The 19912-nt window shown below is 54.6% G+C and overlaps 1 protein-coding gene across 40 annotated transcripts in view; it reads right to left on the bottom strand.

Annotated features, from left to right (window-relative positions):
• Positions 1–19912, bottom strand: part of LOC103351904 (uncharacterized) — a 250964-nt gene that overhangs the window by 107876 nt on the left and 123176 nt on the right. For 10 of the 40 annotated variants that reach the window (XM_089323999.1, XM_089324003.1, XM_089324004.1 and 7 more), the window contains exons 16-18: positions 7549–7636; positions 2507–2594; positions 854–949 (exon numbers count right to left, since the gene is read on the bottom strand). The exons of 15 other annotated variants lie outside the window; for them this stretch is intronic. In XM_089323999.1, coding sequence (XP_089180125.1) covers positions 2571–2594; positions 7549–7636 — 112 coding nt within the window. In that variant the 3' untranslated portion in view covers positions 854–949; positions 2507–2570. Of the gene's footprint in view, positions 1–853; positions 950–2506; positions 2595–5870; positions 5967–7548; positions 7637–13755; positions 13852–19912 lie in introns of all 40 variants that reach the window. 15 more of the 40 variants (XM_089324020.1, XM_089324024.1, XM_089324033.1 and 12 more) reach the window with 4 other exon arrangements.

Below are 19912 nucleotides of genomic sequence, written 5' to 3'. Positions count from 1 at the left end.
GAGCTGAGGGAAAAGTAGTCAGAAAGTGGAGAGCTCATTCTATCAGATACACCTTCCCCAGACAGGCAGGATGCTAGGGAGGTGTGGCAGGTGTGGCTGCTTCCACAATGGTGCAGAGGACTGCAGGAGTGCTCATGCTGATAACTCGGATCAAAACACATACAAATATCTATAGAAACACAGATTCTACTTGTCTTTCCACTGACAATTATAATCCCAGAGAGAGCATTCACCAAGGGACAGCAAGCACCCTGGTACTCCAACACTGGACACCTTCCTTCTTGGGTTCCTGTCTGTGGAGGACTCCATTATTTTTTTCAGCCACAAAAGGCGGAGGGAGAGAAGGGGAAGACGGGACAGGCCCATTTCTGGAGCAGCAGCGCCATCCAGCGGAAGCAGTTTCAGAATGGCATACAGTCCATCCAGCACATCCCACGTGGAAGGCCCGGAACTCAGGGAGAGTGAGTTCAGTGCCCAGAGCAGGCACCAGTAAGGTTGGTGTGGAAAGTTGAGTGTAGGACTACCCACCCAGGGATCCTGAGAGGCCCTGTCTGCCAGGCTACAGAAGTCATGTGGGACAGTCCTCAGGGGCCGCCATGTTGCACAGCCTGCAGCTGAAGCATCCCAGGGCACTGTGTCTCTGCACAGGAGGGGAGGCAGCACTTCCTGACTCTCCCCACCAGGGCACAGCAGGGAGCCTGAGCAGCTCTGCTCCCCTGCACTGGGTGAGCTTTACTCTCCCTGCCCCCCACACCCTGCAGGTCTCAGGGGCACAGCAGATTCCTGCTCGCTGAGGTCACAGCTCCCTCAGCACAGGCGACACCTGACTGGCACTGAGGAGGAGCCCGCACACCTGTCACACTGATGACCGCCGTTCCCCGCTGGCCTGCATCTGTGCTCCTGCGGGGGCTGGGTCCTCCTGGGATGGCCGCCATGCTGATCAGGTCACCTATGAGGGGACAGAGGTAGGAAAATATTCCAGTCCCTTTGGTGCTCATGTAACCCCCTTTCCCTCAACAAGCCCCTGTGTTCCTCCACCAGGCAGGTCCTGGGCCACTGGGAGTCTCCCAGACAATTCACCGTCAAAAGTCTGCCACCCTACTTGACTCCTGAGACAACAGAAGGGAGGAAAATGCCCACAGCACCCGCTCAGCACAAAATGGAAGAGGCTTCCATAAGCCCCGCCCAGACATGGCTGCCACTAGGCTCTTCCCACCAGGTCACAGCTGCCATGAATCCCAGAGCTCCGACCCCTGTAACTGCCTGTGTCTGGGCCTTCAGAGCCCACTCGATTTGGAGACCTGAGCTGCCTGGGGCCTCCACGGATTTGAGCTCTACAGGGAACATCATCTTCGCACCAACCATACCCTCACTTCCCTGCCAAGCCAGACCCGAAGAGGCACATAGCCACCACCTGAGGAGATCCGCAAATGAATTCCTCTTGATGGCAGTATTGTACCACAAATGCCATTCTCCTGTTCCCTCCAGTCCTCCCTCCTCCCTGCGTGGAGGAAAAAACACCCAGTGCTGTCCCAACAGATACCTAGCATGGCTGCCTGGTTCCTAGGGACCAGGAGGAGCTAGGGCAATGTACTGGGTGTTAAACGTATCCGGAGCCCATGCAGTCTGGCTTAAGCACCCAGTCCTGGGCTGCCCTTGGGCACCCGCCCGTGGGGGCAGGGCACCTGCACCTAGCCAGGCCCCACTGTCTGCACCACAAGTTGCTTAGGCTCTCCAGGATACAAGCAAAGATCCCACTGGCTCTCACCCAATCCCATTCTGAAAAGCGGGAGACTTTACACTGTCACTGAACCCTGCCACGCCAGCCTGCCCCGGAGGTACAGGGCAGCCAGAGAATCTGAATCTGTCATTGACAAGTCATTCCCACATGACAGCTCATCCAGGCAGACTGAAAGGGTATGTAGTCAGAGGTACTGGGAAGGAAGAGAGGGATGAGTTACAGCCATCCCAGGACCACAGGCCTCACGAAACCTGTACTCTCACAGGGCTCCTCCCTGGTCGGCAGATCTAGAGGTCCCACACTCAGGACGGGAGACAAGGGCCACAGCAAACACACTAACTCTCCATACGCCTGCCCAGGGTCACTGCCAAAAGGACACACATATTGGTAGTAATCCATGAATTAGGAGGAATCTATCCACACTACATCATGCAGACAATTGAACGGAATGGTACAAGAAGGGGTATACATATGCATGTATAGACCTGATAACGTATAAGTGACATAGTATCTTTACAGGCAAGTGAGAATCATTGAGGGAAGGTGTGGTCACAGCCACATTGCAAATGCAGCAACCTGGATTGTATAGCAAACCCATGGGTCCTACAAAGGGTTACCTGAACACACAAATACACTCTGCACTCCTCCACTCCATGGAAACACAACCTTGGAACCAGGGAAGTGATCAGCACATCATCCCAACGGTCCTCCCATCGAAGGTAGGCCCTGTCACTCCCGCTGCCCCCACAATGCCCTGCTTCTTACCCAGGCCAGCTCCTGTGGGTTGAGATGGAGTTTGAGTGGGATGAGATGCCAGTTTGGGAAGTCTCTACTGTCTTTTCTCCAGGATGGGCTGCAAAAGGGACAAAAGAAAGCAAATGAGGAGATGACATCCGGGAACTCATCCTTTATGAGCTTAGGACTCAATGTATCCAGGAAAGCAACAACTCTGCCTGTGAAAGCAACATTGCACCAGAGCTTTATAAATAAATTCATGTGGACCTAGGAAGGTAGCAGTGGTTAGGGCCTATAATGTAAAAAGTTATGCTATCTGCAGGGACCTCTAAACATCCTTACTCTTTTTGTTGTGTTCTGCACAGTGAGACTCCACAATGGGAGCAGAGAGGGAGACATCGTTTCCCCCAGGACCCCAGTACAGCACACACTGCTGAAAGGCCTCGTGCATTAGGTTCCTTTCTTTGCTGGGTTCATCCACAAAGGGTAGGAGGGGACAAGATGGGGGCAGGTGGCAATAGTGGGGCAACACAGCCATGAAATGTAAGGGGTCTGACTGTGCCTTCCCCTCTCTCTGTGCAGACCCTACTAGAATGTTTGTGATTAGGGAACAGTGTGGTGGAAGCAATCATGGTTCTTGTTGCTGCCCAGGGCCCTCCAGCAGGTGCCTCCTTAATGGGTCTGGATCGGGTCACCCAGGGGTGGAACCTTCTGTGTTCTTGTAGGAGGAGGCAGGTTCAAGGTTGAAGGAACCTTCTTGAGGCCCAGAGGTCATCTAAAACAGTGACCCCCATGCACCAAGGCACCGGGCAGAATCCTGATCGGGAACAAGCCTAGGTCTTAGCAGAGACTTCTCCAAGCCCCACACAGACATGGCCACTAATTGGATCCCGAGTTCCGCTATCTGCTCCAAGCTGCACACACACACCGGAACTCGGTCCCCTGGCCTTGCCTATGTTCTGGGCCACCATAACCCACTGGAAACGGTAGCCTAACTGGACCCAGATCCAAGGGCTCTGAGCCCTCACAGGGGGAAGCCTTGGGACCCACCTACACCCTCCCTTTTCTGCCAAGCCAGTCCCACACAGGCACACAGCTGCAAGTGCTGTCGGGTTGCATAAACTGCTTCCTCTCCATGGCAGTATTGTAGGACAAACGCCACCTGCCCTACCCCAAAATGAGTCTATCCTCCGCCCTTCAAACAGCTACAAAATGCCCAGAGCTGTTCAGCAGGAATCCAAAATGGCTGCTGCCCAGCATGACCACTCTTCCTGGCTGAGGGGAGCAGGAGGAGCCAACACACAGCACTGGGTACTGCACTGACCCTGGTGGGTACTGCACTGACACGTGCTGGGGGTTGCACGTGTGACCAACGCACAAGGGATGTCTACATGGACACCCCAGCTATAGTAGGGACCTGCACCTAGTCGGGCCGCAACACCTGCACTGCACTTGGCTTCAGCCCTCGGGGATCCATGCAAAGGCCCCACAGGCTAGGACACCTGATCACCCAGCCTAGGCCTCTGCTCCCCTACTGGTGGGACAGACGGCTCTGAGGAGAGGCCTCTGCCAGAGTCCCTACCCCTGAGCCAGTGCTAATGTCCAGAAAGGGGCTGGAGGAAATCATCACACTCAGCCAGGTAAGCACACCTTGACAGAGGGTTCTGCTGGTCCCTAAAATGCATGATTGCACCGAGATGCAAATTTTGATACTTTATCCTAACGCAGAGGCAGCCTAGCTCTCTGCAGGTGCTGGCTGAACCTATGCAGCCTTGGGTCAACTTTCCACAAGCCTGCTGGACATGTGGAAGCTGGGCAAACCTGACCGTGGCCCTCCCTGGGACCCTGGCTTGATTTCATTCCCTCTCACTCCCACTATGGCCAGGTAGCTGTCTCAGGAGTACGTATCTCGGGACTGGCAAACAAGATTGTCGTGATGGAAGAAATGCAAGAGAAAATCCAGAAAGCCTTCTCCAGTACCCACACACCCTTTCATTCCTCTGCTGTTTTCCATAAAACCAAGACTCCACATGTGTCCATTTAGATACTACCTGAAGACTCATGACCCCAGATCTCCCAATTGACCCTCCATCCTGAGAGAACTCGCGTGAAGTGAGGTCCTAGGATTAAATCAAGGAGCCCAGGAAATTCTCCCCATGAAGCTATCCTAAGAATGTACACATATATGCTGGCGCCCTGACTCACTTGGCTAATCCACCGCCTGTGGCACCAGCACCCCAGGTTCTAGTCCAGGTTGCTCCTCTTCCAGTCCAGCTCTCTACTGTGGCCCGGGAGTGCAGTTCAGGATGGCCCAAGTGCTTGGACACTGCACCCGCATGGGAGACCAGGAAAGGCACCTGGCTCCTGGCTTCGGATCGGTGTAGCGCCGGCCGTAGCGGCCATTTGGGCGGTGAACCAACGGAAAAAGGAAGACCTTTCTCTCTGTGTGTGTCTCTCTCTAACTCTGCTTGTCAAAAAAAAGGAGCCTCTGGGCTCTTCCTGGGTTGGGGGTCATGAAGAGAGAGAGGAGCTGAGGGAATAGTAGTCAGAAAGTGGAGAGGTCATTCTATCAGATACACCTTCCCCAGACAGGCAGGATGCTAGGGAAGATGACTGCACCCAGGCAGGTGTGGCTGCTTCCATAATGGTGCAGAGGACTGCGGGAGTGCTCATGCTGATAATTCGGATCAACACACATACAAAGATCTATAGAAACACAGATTCTGCTTCTTGTCTTTCCACTGACAATTATAATCCCAGAGAGAGCATTCACCAAGGGACAGCAAGCACCCTGGTACTCCAACACTGGACACCTTCCTTCTTGGGTTCCTGTCTGTGGAGGACTCCATTATTTTTTTCAGCCACAAAAGGCGGAGGGAGAGAAGGGGAAGACGGGACAGGCCCATTTCTGGAGCAGCAGCGCCATCCAGCGGAAGCTGTTTCAGAATGGCATACAGTCCATCCAGCACATCCCACGAGGAAGGCCCGGAACTCAGGGAGAGTGAGTTCAGTGCCCAGAGCAGGCACCAGCAAGGTTGGTGTGGAAAGTTCAGTGCCAGGCTCCCCCACCCAGGGATCCTGAGAGGCCCTGTCTGCCAGGCTACAGAAGTCATGTGGGACAGTCCTCAGGGGCCGCCATGGTGCACAGGCTGCAGCTGAAGCATCTCAGGGCACTGTGTCTCTGCACAGGAGGGGAGGCAGCACTTCCTGACTCTCCCCACCAGGGCACAGCAGGGAGCCTGAGCAGCTCTGCTCCCCTGCACTGGGTGAGCTTTACTCTCCCTGCCCCCCACACCCTGCAGGTCTCAGGGGCACAGCAGATTCCTGCTCGTTGAGGTCACAGCTCCCTCAGCACAGGCGACACCTGACTGGCACTGAGGAGGAGCCCGCACACCTGTCACACTGATGACCGCCGTTCCCCGCTGGCCTGCATCTGTGCTCCTGCGGGGACTGGGTCCTCCTGGAATGGCCGCCATGCTGATCAGGTCACCTATGAGGGGACAGAGGTAGGAAAATGTACCAGTCCCTTTGGTGCTCATGTAACCCCCTTTCCCTCAATAAGCCCCTGTGTTCCTCCACCAGGCAGTTCCTGGACCACTGGGAGTCTCCTAGACAATTCACCGTCTAATGTCTGCCACCCTACTTGACTCCTAAGACAACAGAAGGGAGGAAAATGCCCACAGCACCCGCTCAGCACGAAATGGCGGAGGCTTCCATAAGCCCCGCCCAGACATGGCTGCCACTAGGCTCTTCCCACCAGGTCACAGCTGCCATGAATCCCAGAGCTCCGACCCCTGTAACTGCATGTGTCCGGGCCTTCAGAGCCCACTCGAAGTGGACACCCGAGCTGGCTGGGGCCTCCACGGATTTGAGCCCTACAGGGAACATCGTCTTCGCACCAACCTATACCCTCACTTCCCTGCCAAGGCAGTCCCGCCCAGGCACATAGCCACCACCTGTGGAGATCCGCAAATGAATTCCTCTGGATGGCAGTATTGCACCACAAATGCCATTCTCCTGTTCCCTCCAGTCCTCCCTCCTCCCTGAGTGGAGGAAAAAACTACCAGTCCTGTCCCAACAGATACCTAGCAAGGCTGCCTGGTTTAGGGACCAGGAGGAGCTAGGGCAATGTACTGGGTGTTAGACATACCCGGAACCCATGCAGTCTGGCCTCAGCACGCAGTCCTGGGCTACCCTTGGGAACTTGCTCATCAGAGGCTCCTTAGGGCACCCCCCCATGGGGCAGGGCACCTGCACCTAGCCAGGCCCCACTGTCTGCACCACAAGTTGCTTAGGCTCTCCAGGATACAAGCAAAGATCCCACTGGCTCTCACCCAATCCCATTCTGAAAAGCGGGAGACTTTACGTTGTCACTGAACCCTGCCACGCCAGCCTGCCCCGATGGTACAGGGCAGCCAGAGAATCTGAATTAGTCACTGACAAGTCATTCCCACATGACAGCTCAACCAGGCAGACTGAAAGGGTATGTAGTCAGAGGTACTCGGAAGGAAGAGAGGGATGAGTTACAGCCATCCCAGGACCACAGGCCTCACGAAACCTGTACTCTCACAGGGCTCCTCCCTGGTCTGCAGATACAGAGGTCCCACACTCAGGACAGGAGACAAGGGCCACAGCAAACACACTAACTATCCATGTGCCTGCCCAGGGTCACTGCCTGAAGGACACACATATTGGTGGTAACTCATGAATTAGGAGGAAACTATCCACACTACATCATGCAGACAATTGAACGGAATGGAACAAGAAGGGGTATACATACGGATATATAGACCTGATAACGTATAAGTGACGTAGTATCTTTACAGGCAAGTGAGAATCATTGAGTGAAGGTGTGGTCACAGCCACATTGCACATGGAGCAACCTGGATTGTATAGCAAACCCATGGGTCCTACAAAGGGTTACCTGAACACACAAATACACTCTGCACTCCTCCACTCCATGGAAACACAACCTTGGAACCAGGGAAATGATCAGTGCATCATCTGAACGGTCCTCCCATCGAAGGTAGGCCCTGTCACTCCCGCTGCCCCCACAATGCCCTGCTTCTTACCCAGGCCAGCTCCTGTGGGTTGAGATGGAGTTTGAGTGGGATGAGATGCCAGTTTGGGAAATCTCTACTGTCTTTTCTCCAGGGTGGGCTGCAAAAGGGACAAAAGAAAGCAAATGAGGAGATGACATCCGGGAACTCATCCTTTATGAGCTTAGGACTCAATGTATCCAGGAAAGCAACAACTCTGCCTGTGAAGGCAACATTGCACCAGAGCTTTATAAATAAATTCATGTGGACCTAGGAAGGTAGCAGTGGTTAGGGCCTATAGTGTAAAAAGTTATGCTATCTGCAGGGACCTCTAAACATCCTTACTCTTTTTGTTGTGTTCTGCACAGTGAGATTCCACAATGGGAGCAGAGAGGGAGACATCGTTTCCCCCAGGACCCCAGTACAGCACACACTGCTGAAAGGCCTCGTGCATTAGGTTCCTTACTTTGCTGGGTTCATCCACAAAGGGTAGGAGAGGAGAAGATGGGGGCAGGTGGCAATAGTGGGGCAACACAGCCATGAAATGTAAGGGGTCTGACTGTGCCTTCCCCTCTCTCTGTGCAGACCCTACTAGAATGTTTGTGATTAGGGAACAGTGGGGCGGAAGCAATCACAGTTCTTGTTGCTGCCCAGGGCCCTCCAGCAGGTGCCTCCTTAATGGGTCTGGATCGGGTCACCCAGGGGTGGAACCTGGGGGAAAGGTAGACATGGAAAGGAGGCAGAGGAGGGCAGGCCTCACTGTCAGCCATATTTCAGACAAGCAGCTGAGTTTCTGTGGACACTGGCCCTGCCGAAAAACCAGGTGAGAACTCCTGATTGTCTGGAGCTAGACCTAAAGCAGTTCAGGGTTTCAAGTCCGTTCCTGTCCCAGTTGTGTGTTACTTTCTGCACACCCTCAAACAAAGTCTGCTCTTCAGAGGCAACATCCACCCTGCTCACTGCCTCTGCTGGCTCCTCCCACACTGCTAGGATCCCACCCCTAGGTGGCCCTGTCATCCAGGCTCCTTCTGCTAAGGACAACTGCAGTCAGGAGCGGCTCTATGCTCCTGCCAGGACCAGGAGCTCTGGGGAGCTCACAGGGAGGCTGAATGTAAGGACTCGCAGCCAGATACCATGCAATGGAAATGGATCAGTTCTAATGGCCATAAGCAGATCCCGAAACGGGAAGACTCCTGTGTTCTTGGAGGAGGAGGCAGGTTCAAGTTGAAAGAGTCCTCTTAGGCCCAGAGGTCATCGAAAACAGTGACCCCAATGCTTCAGGGCATGAGGGGATTAGGAAAATAAGATAGTATCCTGATCAGAACCAACCTTAGGTCTTCTCAGAGACTTCTGCAAACCCCGCCCAGACAAGGCCGCCACCAGGATCCCCAGTTCTGCATGCTGGGACAAGCCATCACACCACCTGGAGCTCAGTACGGGGCTCACCTGTGTTCAGGGCTTCCACAACCCACAGGCCCCAGTGGCCACGCTGGCTCTGGACCCAAGGGTTCTGAACTCTCACAGGGTGCAGCCTTGGGACCCATCTGCACCTTCCCTTTCCTGCCAAGCCAGTCCACACATGCACATACTGGAAGGGTTGGTGAGATGTACCAACCGCTTCCTAGTGATGGCAGAATTGCACCACAAATGCCACCTGCCCTGGACCCCAACATTTCCTCCCTCTGCCTTGACACAGCTTCGGGGCTGCATATGGGACCAGTGCACAAGGGATGTCTGTAAGGACCCTGAGCCACAGTAGGGACCTGCGCCCAAGCCAGCCCCACCGTCTACACCACCCTTGGCTTCAGCCCTGGAAAATCCTTGCAAAGGCCCCACAGGCTGGGACACCTCCTCATCCAGGCACAGGCTGACTCGGACACTGTCACTGGAATGATCCAGGTGCCTTCTAATATGAGGAAGAGTGGCTGTGGGGCTCTCAGGAAACGCTGGCGCTGTCCTAGGCCATGTCACCCAGCACCTCCAGAACTGGTGTGAAAACATGGGAGTGTGGATCTCCCAGGGAGACCTGGGAGTCTACTAGGAAGGTAGTGGAGGCAGGCCACCGTACCCGTCATGATTAGCAGCTTGGAGCCAGAAGCACAGCACAGCACTTTTCCTGCCACTCAACCCTTGAAGGAAAACCAATGTCAGGCAGCTTGCACAGCTTAGAGTTGTTGAGAGGTCTGCATTAACACGGTTGCTCTTACTAGAGAACAGGGGGATTCCATATGACAGGGAAGCTGACTGTACTCTCTCACTCAGGACTTGTGGCACCACAGACCCAGCTCTGAGGAGCAGAGGGAACCAGCACTGTCACAGTCACAACCTGGTACTGGGGACCTGCCCTCAAGACTTTCAAATCATCCATCCCTGACCCAGGGTTTGGGAAACAGGGCCTGAAAACCTGAGGTCTTAATGCACAAAAGTCCACATGGCCAAACGATGAACCTCAACAGTGAGAAATCAATGGGGACAGACAGATTTTCAGCACTGTATCGAGACTGTGACAGAGGAATTGGTGGATCAGTCTAGAGACATCTTAATAGACTCCTAAGAGAAGCTGACAAGGACAAGGCCTTTAACATGAATTAGCTGGCAAAGAGCATGACCTACCCTAGACTTTCTACTCACTTGCCCCTGGGAGGCACCAAGTCTCCAAAGAAGGGCACCAGGTTCCTGGGCTTAACGGACACAACAGAGAGGTGGTAGAAATGAAAAAGACCAGGGAGGTGTCTGCCCTGGGAGCACAGAGGGAATCCTGGTCTAGTGGAGGTGGGGGTGCTACACCCAACCCTGCAGGGCTTATGCAGCATCTGCTGACATCTTGATTGCCAGGGCCCTAGTGTGAGATCTGCAGAGCCAGGGACCTCAGCCACAAAGGTGGTTCTAGATTCTTGGGTTCCATTATGTGGAGGACACCATTATCTTTTTCAGCCACAAAAGGCGGAGGGAGAGATGGGGAAGATGGGATGGTTCCATTTCTGGAGCAGCAGCGCCATCCAGAGGAAGCTGTTTCAGAATGAACTGTGTCCTCCAACACATCCAACATGGAAGGCTGGCAAGTAGGGGGAGAGTTCAGTGCCCAGAGCAGGCACCAGGAAGGTTGGTGTGGAAAGTTGAGTGCTGGGCTCCCCGACCCAGGGATCCAGAGAGGCCCGGACTGCAAGGCCGCAGAAGCGGTGGGGTTGGTGCTCAGGGGCCGCCATGGTGCACAGCCTGCAGCTGAAGCATCTCAGGGCACTGTGTCTCTGCACAGGAGGGGAGGCAGCACTTCCTGACTCTCCCCACCAGGGCACAGCAGGGAGCCTGAGCAGCTCTGCTCCCCTGCACTGGGTGAGCTTTACTCTCCCTGCCCCCCACACCCTGCAGGTCTCAGGGGCACAGCAGATTCCTGCTCGCTGAGGTCACAGCTCCCTCAGCACAGGCGACACCTGACTGGCACTGAGGAGGAGCCCGCACACCTGTCACACTGATGACCGCCGTTCCCCGCTGGCCTGCATCTGTGCTCCTGCGGGGACGGGGTCCTCCTGGGATGGCCACCATGCTGATCAGGTCACCTATGAGGGGACAGAGGTAGGAAAATGCTCCAGTCCCTACTGGGGCTCATGTAACCCCCTTTACTCAACAAGCCGCTGTGTTCCTCCTCCAGGCAGTTGCTGAGACACTGGGAGTCTCCTAGACAATTAAGAACAGAAAGTGGGCCACCCTACTTCACGCCTAAGGCAAGATGATGGGCAAAAATGCACACAGCTCCTGTGCTGACAAAATGGCTGAGGCTTCTACAAGCCCCGCCCAGACATGGCGGCCACCAGGCTCCCGACTCTCCCAGGCTAGGACACAGAGGCTACAAGTCCCGGAGCTCAGACCCTGCCACTGCCTTGTTCCAGAGCCTCCACAGTCCATTCCTTGCAGGAAACCGAGCTGCCCCGAGGCTCCAAGGGCTCTGAGCCCCCCGTGGAAATGGCCTCAGCACCCGCGTGCACCCTCACGTCTCTGGAAGCCAGTTCTGCGTTTGCGCACAGCCGCAAACCTAGCGGGATCCGCCAATGGATTCCTCTTGATGGCAGTATTGTACCACAAATTCCATCTGCCCTGTACCCGCGGGTCCTCCCTCCTCCCTTCGTGAACGAAAAAAATGGCGCTGTCCAGTGGGTGCCCAGCATGGCTGCAATCCACATAGGCTACTCTGCCTGGGTCTGAGGGGAGCACCAGGAGCTAAGGCAATGCACTGGGTGCTGTCAAATCCTGTGGCTCCCAAAAAACCTAGCTTCCTACCTAGGCCTGTTCCTATGTCCTCGAGCTGGATGAGACGCTGGTTTGGGAAGTCTGCTGTCATCTCTCTGGATGGCAGCATACGGCATAAAGAGAGGAAATCCTGAGAGAAGATCCTTGAACTCATCCTTCATCAAGTTCGGACTCAAGAGCCCCAGGAAAGCAACAACTCTGCCTCTGCAAACAACATCTTACCAGAACTTTACAGGTAGGGAGTGATTAACTTGACTTGAAGAGACTTGTAGACATATTTCTTCCTTTTGTGGTATTATACACATTAAAATTCCACAAGGGGAGCAGAGAGGGGAAATCAGTCTGCAGGACCCCAATAGAGCTAACACTGTTGGGAGGCCGAGGGCTTTGGGAGCTTTACTCATGGAATCCGCAAGCTGGGGAGCGCTTCCTTGGACCCTGACATCATTGCGATCTCACCATGGCCTGGTAGCTGCCCCACAATATGTACCTTGGGATAGGCAAACAAGGCCATCCTGATGGCAATCATGTATGACAAATGCCAACCTGACTTGTCCAGCGCCCCACAGGCCATATCCTCTTCCTCTGCCATTTTCTACTAAAGCGAGAGATGATCTATGTCTGTGCATGGTGCAACGTGACATTTGCTGCAGCCAGCACTGACATGGGACCCTCTGTCATGTGGGGCCTCCTCCAGGTAGGCAGGTCACAGGCTTCTGTCAGAAGATCAAATGACTCCTCTCCCAAATCACCCTAAGAATGTATCGCAACACCTGCAAACACGGCTGTTCACCAATGGACACGGATGAGACCACAGAGATCTCATGCACAGAGATGTGCATAAGACCACCTTAGTCTATGTTATTCTCACCAGGATAGAAGAATCATAGTGAGGATGACAGGGTGCTGAGAGCGCTGTACAAGGTCCACAACTTTGCAGAGAAAACAAGGGAGTCTTCAGAAGACAGCATTTGGCACAGCAGACTGAGCCGCCACCTACAACACAGGTGTCCTATATGGAACCTGGACAGAGTCCCAGCTGCTCTACTTGTGATCCAGTTCCCTAAGAATGTGCCTAGGAAAGCAGAAATAGATGGTTCAAGTCCCTGGCCCACTTCAGCCATGAGGAAGACCCAAGTGGAGTTCCAGGCAACTGGCTTCTATCTGGAAACCTGGCCATTTGGAGAGTGAACCAACAGGGGGAAGATCTCTCTTTTGTTCATTCTCTCTGGTAACTCTGCCTTTCAAATAAAGTGATTAGGATGATATTCCAATGAAAATAAGCACTGAGGTGATAGACGCACAGATGCATGTATTTTGTACCGGTGCTTCTCAGGAACATTTCTATGCTCCAGTGATAGATGTCAAATAAAGGTCACCATGTACTGAGGGACCTCCACACAGTAAACCTTAGTTCTTGGGGTTCTATGTTTGGAGCATGCAAAGAATTTTTTCAGCTACAAAGAGCAGAGGTAGAGTAGGGGAAAAAGGGGGGGTTACAATCCTGGAGCAATAGTATATCACCCAGCGGAAGAAGTTTCAGAATGCCCCGCAGTCCACCCTCCACATCACAAGCGCTAAGCTTCAGAAATGAGGAAGAGTACGTTCCGTCCCTGGTTGGAGAGCCGGTACACCAATAGATGTTGAGAAGAGAGTGAGCTGGGCTCCTCCACCAAGGGATCAGAAGAGGCCAGGCTGCCAGACTGCTGTGAGGTGGGGGCCAGTGCTCAGGGGCCGCCATGGTGCACAGCCTACAGCTGAAGCATCTCAGGGCACTGTGTCTCTGCACAGGAGGGGAGGCAGCACTTCCTGATTCTCCCCACCAGGTCACAGCAGGGAGCCTGAGCAGCTCTGCTCCCCTGCACTGGGTGAGCTTTACTCTCCCTGCCCTCCACACCCTGCAGGTCTCAGGGGCACAGCAGATTCCTGCTCGCTGAGGTCACAGCTCCCTCAGCACAGGCGACACCTGACTGGCACTGAGGAGGAGCCGCACACCTGTCACACTGATGAGCGCCGTTCCCGGCTGGCCTGCATCTGTGCTCCTGCGGGGACTGGGTCCTCCTGGGATGGCCGCCATGCTGATCAGGTCACCTGTGAGGGGACAGAGGTAGGAAAATGCTCCAGTCCCTTTGGTGCTCATGTAACCCCCTTTCCCTCAACAAGCCCCTGTGTTCCTCCATCAGGCAGTTCCTGGGCAACTTGGAGTCTCCCAGACAATTCAGAATACAAAGTGTGCCACCAACTTCACTCCTAAGACAAGGGGAGGGACGAAAATGCCCTCATATCCTGCTCTGACAAAATGGCTGAGGCTTCTACAAGTCCCACCATACATGGCGGCCACCAGGCTCCAGACTCTTCCAGGCTAGGACACGGGCCACAAGTCCCGGAACTCAGCCCCTAGCAGTGCCTGGGTCCAGAGCCTCCAGAGCCCACTCCTCTCAGGAAACCGAGCTGCCCCAGGACTCCAAGGGCTTTGAGCCCACCACCAAAATGGCCTCAGGACCCGCCTGCACCCTCACGTCCCTGGGAAGCCAGTTCTGCGCAGGCGCTCAGCCGCAAACCTAGCGGGATCCGCAAATGAATTCCTCTTGATGGCAATATTGCACCACAAATGCCATCTGCCCTGTACCCGCGGGTCCTCCCTCCTCCCTTCGTGAGGGAGAAAACGGCGCTGTCCAGTGGGTGCCTGCATGGCTGCAATCCACATAGCTACTCTGCCTGGGTCTGAGGGGAGCACCAGGAGCTAAGGCAATGCACTGGGGGCTGAACCCATCCGGTGCCCTGGCAGGCTGGCCTCAGCAAGAAATTCCTGGGCTGCCCTCGAGACCAACAGTCAATGGGCACTCCTTAGGGCAACACCAGTGGGGACAGGCACAACGCTTATCCAGGCTACACTATCAGCACCACAAATGGCTTCCGCCCTCTGGAATGAAGGCTTTGGACCAGGGGCTCTGACCCAATCCTATCCAACAACAGTGGGACTCAGACACTGTCACACAGCCCTGCCACGTCTGCTTGCCCAGGAGGTCCGGGACAGGCAGATACACTGACCCAGTCACTGATGAGTCATTTTGACATGAAGTCTCCTCCAGGCAGACCTAAAGCGTCTGTACCCAGAGGTACTGGGAAGGAAGAGAGTGAAGGGTTACAGCCACTTGTGGACCACTGGCCTTAGTACTCTCTATCCTTACAGGGCTCTCCCCGTTCCTGTGGGCAATGAGGGTCCCACACTAATGCCACTCAGGAGGGCAGACAGGGGCCACAGCAAACACAGCAGCTCTCCGTGCTCCTGACCCAGGGTCACTGCCTGAGAACTCCCTATATTGGCAGAAGGAAACACATACTGGTGCTGACTCAGGAATAAGGAGGAATCTCTATCCACAGTGCATCAATCAGACAATTCAGGGAATGGAACAGGAAGGGGAATAACTATGCATGTATAGACAGGTTAAGGTGGGTGTGAGGAGTGTCTTTAAAGGCAAGTGAGAATGAAATGAGTGAAGGTTGGTTGTTTAATGAGGGCACAGCTGTACTTCCACATGAAGCTACGTGGAACAAAAGACCCCCCTCTATCAAATTATCCTCAGAATGTACTTGAAGGCATGCAAACACAGCTGTTCACCACTGGACTTAGATGAGACCATGGGAAATGTCCAAGTGGGCGCACACAGGAACCTAGGCCACCTTCCTCCAACTGTGGGTCCCTCTTGCAAGGGCATTCTCACAAGCTGGTGAATGCTAACCACCAGGCCTAAACCAGTCAGACACACAGAGGGAAGATGCAGAGGCAGCAGCTCAGGTCACAGCAGGGAGCCTGAGCAGCTCTGCTCCCCTGCACTGGGTGAGCTTTACTCTCCCTGCCCCCCACACCCTGCAGGTCTCAGGGGCACAGCAGATTCCTGTTCGCTGAGGTCACAGCTCCCTCAGCACAGGCGACACCTGACTGGCACTGAGGAGGAGCCCGCACACCTGTCACACTGATGACCGCCGTTCCCCGCTGGCCTGCATCTGTGCTCCTGCGGGGACTGGGTCCTCCTGGCAGGCAGGCACACTGCATAGTTCACCTCTTAACGGCACAGAAGAAGGAAAATGGTCCGTTCCCTACAGGTGCTCATGTAACCCCCTTTCCCTCAACAAGCCCCTGTGTTCCTCCACCAGGCAGTTCCTGGGCCACTGGGCGTCTCCCAGACAATTCACTGTCAAATGTCTGCCACCCTACTTGACTCCTGAGACAACGGGAGGGAGGAAAATGCCCACAGCACCGGCTCAGCAGAAAAATGGCGGAGGCTCCCACAAGCCCCGCCCAGAGGTGGCCACCACTAGGCTCCAGAGCTCTTCCCATGAGGTCACAGCTGCCATGAATCCCAGAGCTCCGACCCCTGTAACTGCCTGTGTCCGGGCCTTCAGAGCCCACTCGATGTGGAGACCTGAGCTGGCTGGGTCTCCATGGATTTGAGCCCTACAGGGAACATCGTCTTGGCACCAACCTATACCCTCACTTCCCTGCCAAGCCAGACCCGCCCAGGCGCATAGCCACCACCTGAGGAGATCCGCAAATGAATTCCTCTTGATGGCAGTATTGCACCACAAATGCCATTCTCCTGTTCCCTCCAGTCCTCCCTCCTCCCTGCGTGGAAGAAAAAACAACCAGTCCTGTCCCAACAGATACCTAGCATGGCTGCCTGGTTCCTAGGGACCAGGAGGAGCTAGGGCAATGTACTGGGTGTTAGACATACCCGGAGCCCATGCAGTCTGTTTTAAGCACGCAGTCCTGGGCTGCCCTTGGGAACTTGCTCATCGGACTCTCCTTAGGGCACCCCCCGTGGGGACAGGGCACCTGACCTAGCCAGGCCCCACTGTCTGCACCACAAGTTGCTTAGGCTCTCCAGGATACAAGCAAAGATCCCACTGGCTCTCACCCAATCCCATTCTGAAAAGCAGGGGACTTTACACTGTCACTGAACCCTGCCACGCCAGCCTGCCCATCAGGTACAGGGCAGCCAGAGAATCTGAATCCGTCATTGACAAGTCATTCCCACATGACAGCTCATCCAGGCAGACTGAAAGGGTATGTAGTCAGAGGTACTGGGAAGGAAGAGAGGGATGAGTACAGCCATGCCAGGACCACAGGCCTCACGAAACCTGTACTCTCACAGGGCTCCTCCCTGGTCTGCAGATCTAGAGGTCCCACACTCAGGATGGGAGACAAGGGCCACAGCAAACACACTAACTCTCCATGCGCCTGACCCAGGGTCACTGCCTGAAAACTCCTTATATTGCCAGAAGGACACACATATTGGTGATAACTCATGAATTAGGAGGAATCTATCCATACTACATCATGCAGACAATTGAACGGAATGGAACAAGAAGGGGTATACATATGCATATATAGACCTGATAACGTATAAGTGACATAGTATCTTTACAGGCAAGTGGGAGCACAGAGGGAGACATCGTTTCCCCCAGGACCCCAGTACAGCACACACTGCTGAAAGGCCTCATGCATTAGGTTCCTTTCTTAACTGGGTTCATCCACAAACGGTAGGAGGGGAGAAGATGGGGGCAGGTGGCAATAGTGGGGCAACACAGCCATGAAATATAAGTGGTCTGACTGTGCCGTCCCCTCTCTCTGTGCAGACCCTAGTAGAATGTTTGTGATTAGGGAACAGTGGGGTGGCAGCAATCATGGTTCTTGTTGCTGGCCAGGGCCCAGCAACAGGTGCCTCCTAATGGGTCTGGATCGGGTCACCCAGGGGTGGGACCTGGGGGACAGGCAGACATGGACAGGAGGCAGAGCAGGGCAGGCCTCACTGGCCGCCATATTTGAGACAAGCAGCTGAGTTGCTGTGGACACTGGCCCTGCTGAAAACCAGGTGAGAATTCCTGATTGGCGCTAGACCTAAAGCAGTTCAGGGTTTCAAGTCCGTTCCTGTCCCAGTTGTGTGTTACTTTCTGCACACCCTCAAACAAAGTCTGCTCTTCAGAGGCAAGTGGTCACTGCCTCTGCTGGCTCCTCCCACACTGCTAGGACCCCACCCCTAGGGGGCCCCTGTCATCCAGGCTCCTTCTGCTAAGGACAACTGCAGTAGGAGTGGCTCTATGCTCCTGCTGGGACCAGGAGCTCTCAGGAGCTCACAGGGAGGCTGAATGTAAAGATCTGAGACAGGTTCTGAGGAAGGGAAATGGATCAGTTCTAACTGGCATAAGCAGATTGTGAAACTGGCAAACTTCTGTGTTCTTGTAGGAGGAGGCAGGATCAAGGTTGAAGGAACCTCTTGAGGCCCAGAGGTCATCTAAAACAGTGACCCCCATGCATCAAGGCACCGGGACAGAATCCTGATCAGAACCAAGCTTAGGTCTTTGCAGAGACTTCTGCAAGCCCCATCCAGACATGGCCACTAACTGGATCCCGAGTTCGGCTATCTACTCCAAGCTGCATACACACACCGGAACTCGGTCCCCTGGCCTTGCCTATGTTCTGGGCCACCATAACCCACTGGACACGGTAGCCAAGCTGGACCCGGATCCAAGGGCTCTGAGCCCTCACAGGGGGAAGCCTTGGGACCCACCTGCACCCTCCCTTTTCTGCCAAGCCAGTCCCACACAGGCACACAGCTGCAAGTGCTGTCGGGTTGCATAAACTGCTTCCTCTCCATGGCAGTATTATAGCACAAACGCCACATGCCCTACCCCAAAACGTGTCTATCCTCCGCCCTTCAAACAGCTACAAAATGCCCAGAGCTGTTCAGCAGGAATCCAAAATGGCTGCTGCCCAGCATGACCACTCTTCCTGCCTGAGGGGAGCAGGAGGAGCCAACACACAGCACTGGGTACTGCACTGACCCTGGTGGCTGTACACTGCTGGGGGCTGCACGTGTGACCAGCGCACAAGGACGTCTACATGGACACCCCAGCTATAGTAGGGTCCTGCACCTAGTCGGGCCGCAACACCTGCACTGCACTTGGCTTCAGCCCTCGGGGATCCATGCAAAGGCCCCACAGGCTAGGACACCTGATCACCCAGCCTAGGCCTCTGCTCCCCTATTGGAGGGACAGACGGCTCTGAGAGGCCTCTACCAGAGTCCCTACCCCTGAGCCAGTGCTACTGTCCAGAAAGGGGCTCGAGGAAATCATCACACTCATCCAGGTAAGCACACCTTGACAGAGGGTTCTGCTGGTCCCTAAAGGCATGATTGTCACTGAGATGCAAATTTTGATACTTTATCCTAATGCAGAGGCAGCCTAGCTCTCTGCAGGGCCCTAGTGCTGGCTGAACCTATGCAGCCTTGGGTCAACTTTCCTCAAGCCTGCTGACACGTGGAAGCTGGGCAAACCTGACCGTGGCCCTCCCTGGGACCCTGACTTGATTTCATTCCCTCTCACTCCCACTATGGCTAGGTAGCTGTCTCAGGGGTACGTATCTCAGGACTGGCAAACAAGATTATCGTGATGGAAGAAATGCAAGAGAAAATCCAGAAAGCCTTCTCCAGTACCCACACACCCTTTCATTCCTCTGCTGTTTTCCTTAAGTCAAGACTCCACATGTGTCCATTTAGATACTACCTGAAGACTCATGACCCCAGGTCTCCCAATTGACCCTCCATCCTGAGAGAACTCGCGTGAAGTGAGATCCTAGGATTAAATCAAGGAGCCCAGTGAAGCTATCCTAAGAATGTACACAATAGGCCAGCGCCCTGACTCATTTGGCTAATCCACCGCCTGTGGCGCCAGCACCCCAGGTTCTAGTCCAGGTTGCTCATCTTCCAGTCCAGCTCTCTACTGTGTCGGGAGTGCAATGCAGGATGGCCCAAGTACTTGGACCCTGCACCCGCATGGGAGACCAGGAAAGGCACCTGGCTACTGGCTTCGGATCAGTGTAGCGCAGGCCGTAGCTGCCATTTGGGCGGTGAACCAATGGAAAAAGAAAGACCTTTCTCTCTGTGTGTCTCTCTCTCTCTAACTCTGCTTGTCAAAAAAAAAGGAGCCTCTGGGCTCTTCCTGGGTTGGGGGTCATGAAGAGAGAGTGAGGAGCTGAGGGAATAGTAGTCAGAAAGTGGAGAGGTCATTCTATCAGATTCACCTTCCCCAGACAGGCAGGATGCTAGGGAAGATGACTGCACCCAGGCAGGTGTGGCTGCTTCCATAATGG

Source organism: Oryctolagus cuniculus, chromosome X (genome assembly GCF_051225735.1).
Source record: "Oryctolagus cuniculus isolate XC-2025 breed Fujian yellow rabbit chromosome X, ASM5122573v1, whole genome shotgun sequence".
In the NCBI taxonomy this organism is placed as follows: domain Eukaryota; kingdom Metazoa; phylum Chordata; class Mammalia; order Lagomorpha; family Leporidae; genus Oryctolagus; species Oryctolagus cuniculus.
This window is presented reverse-complemented; position numbering and strand designations above follow the sequence as displayed.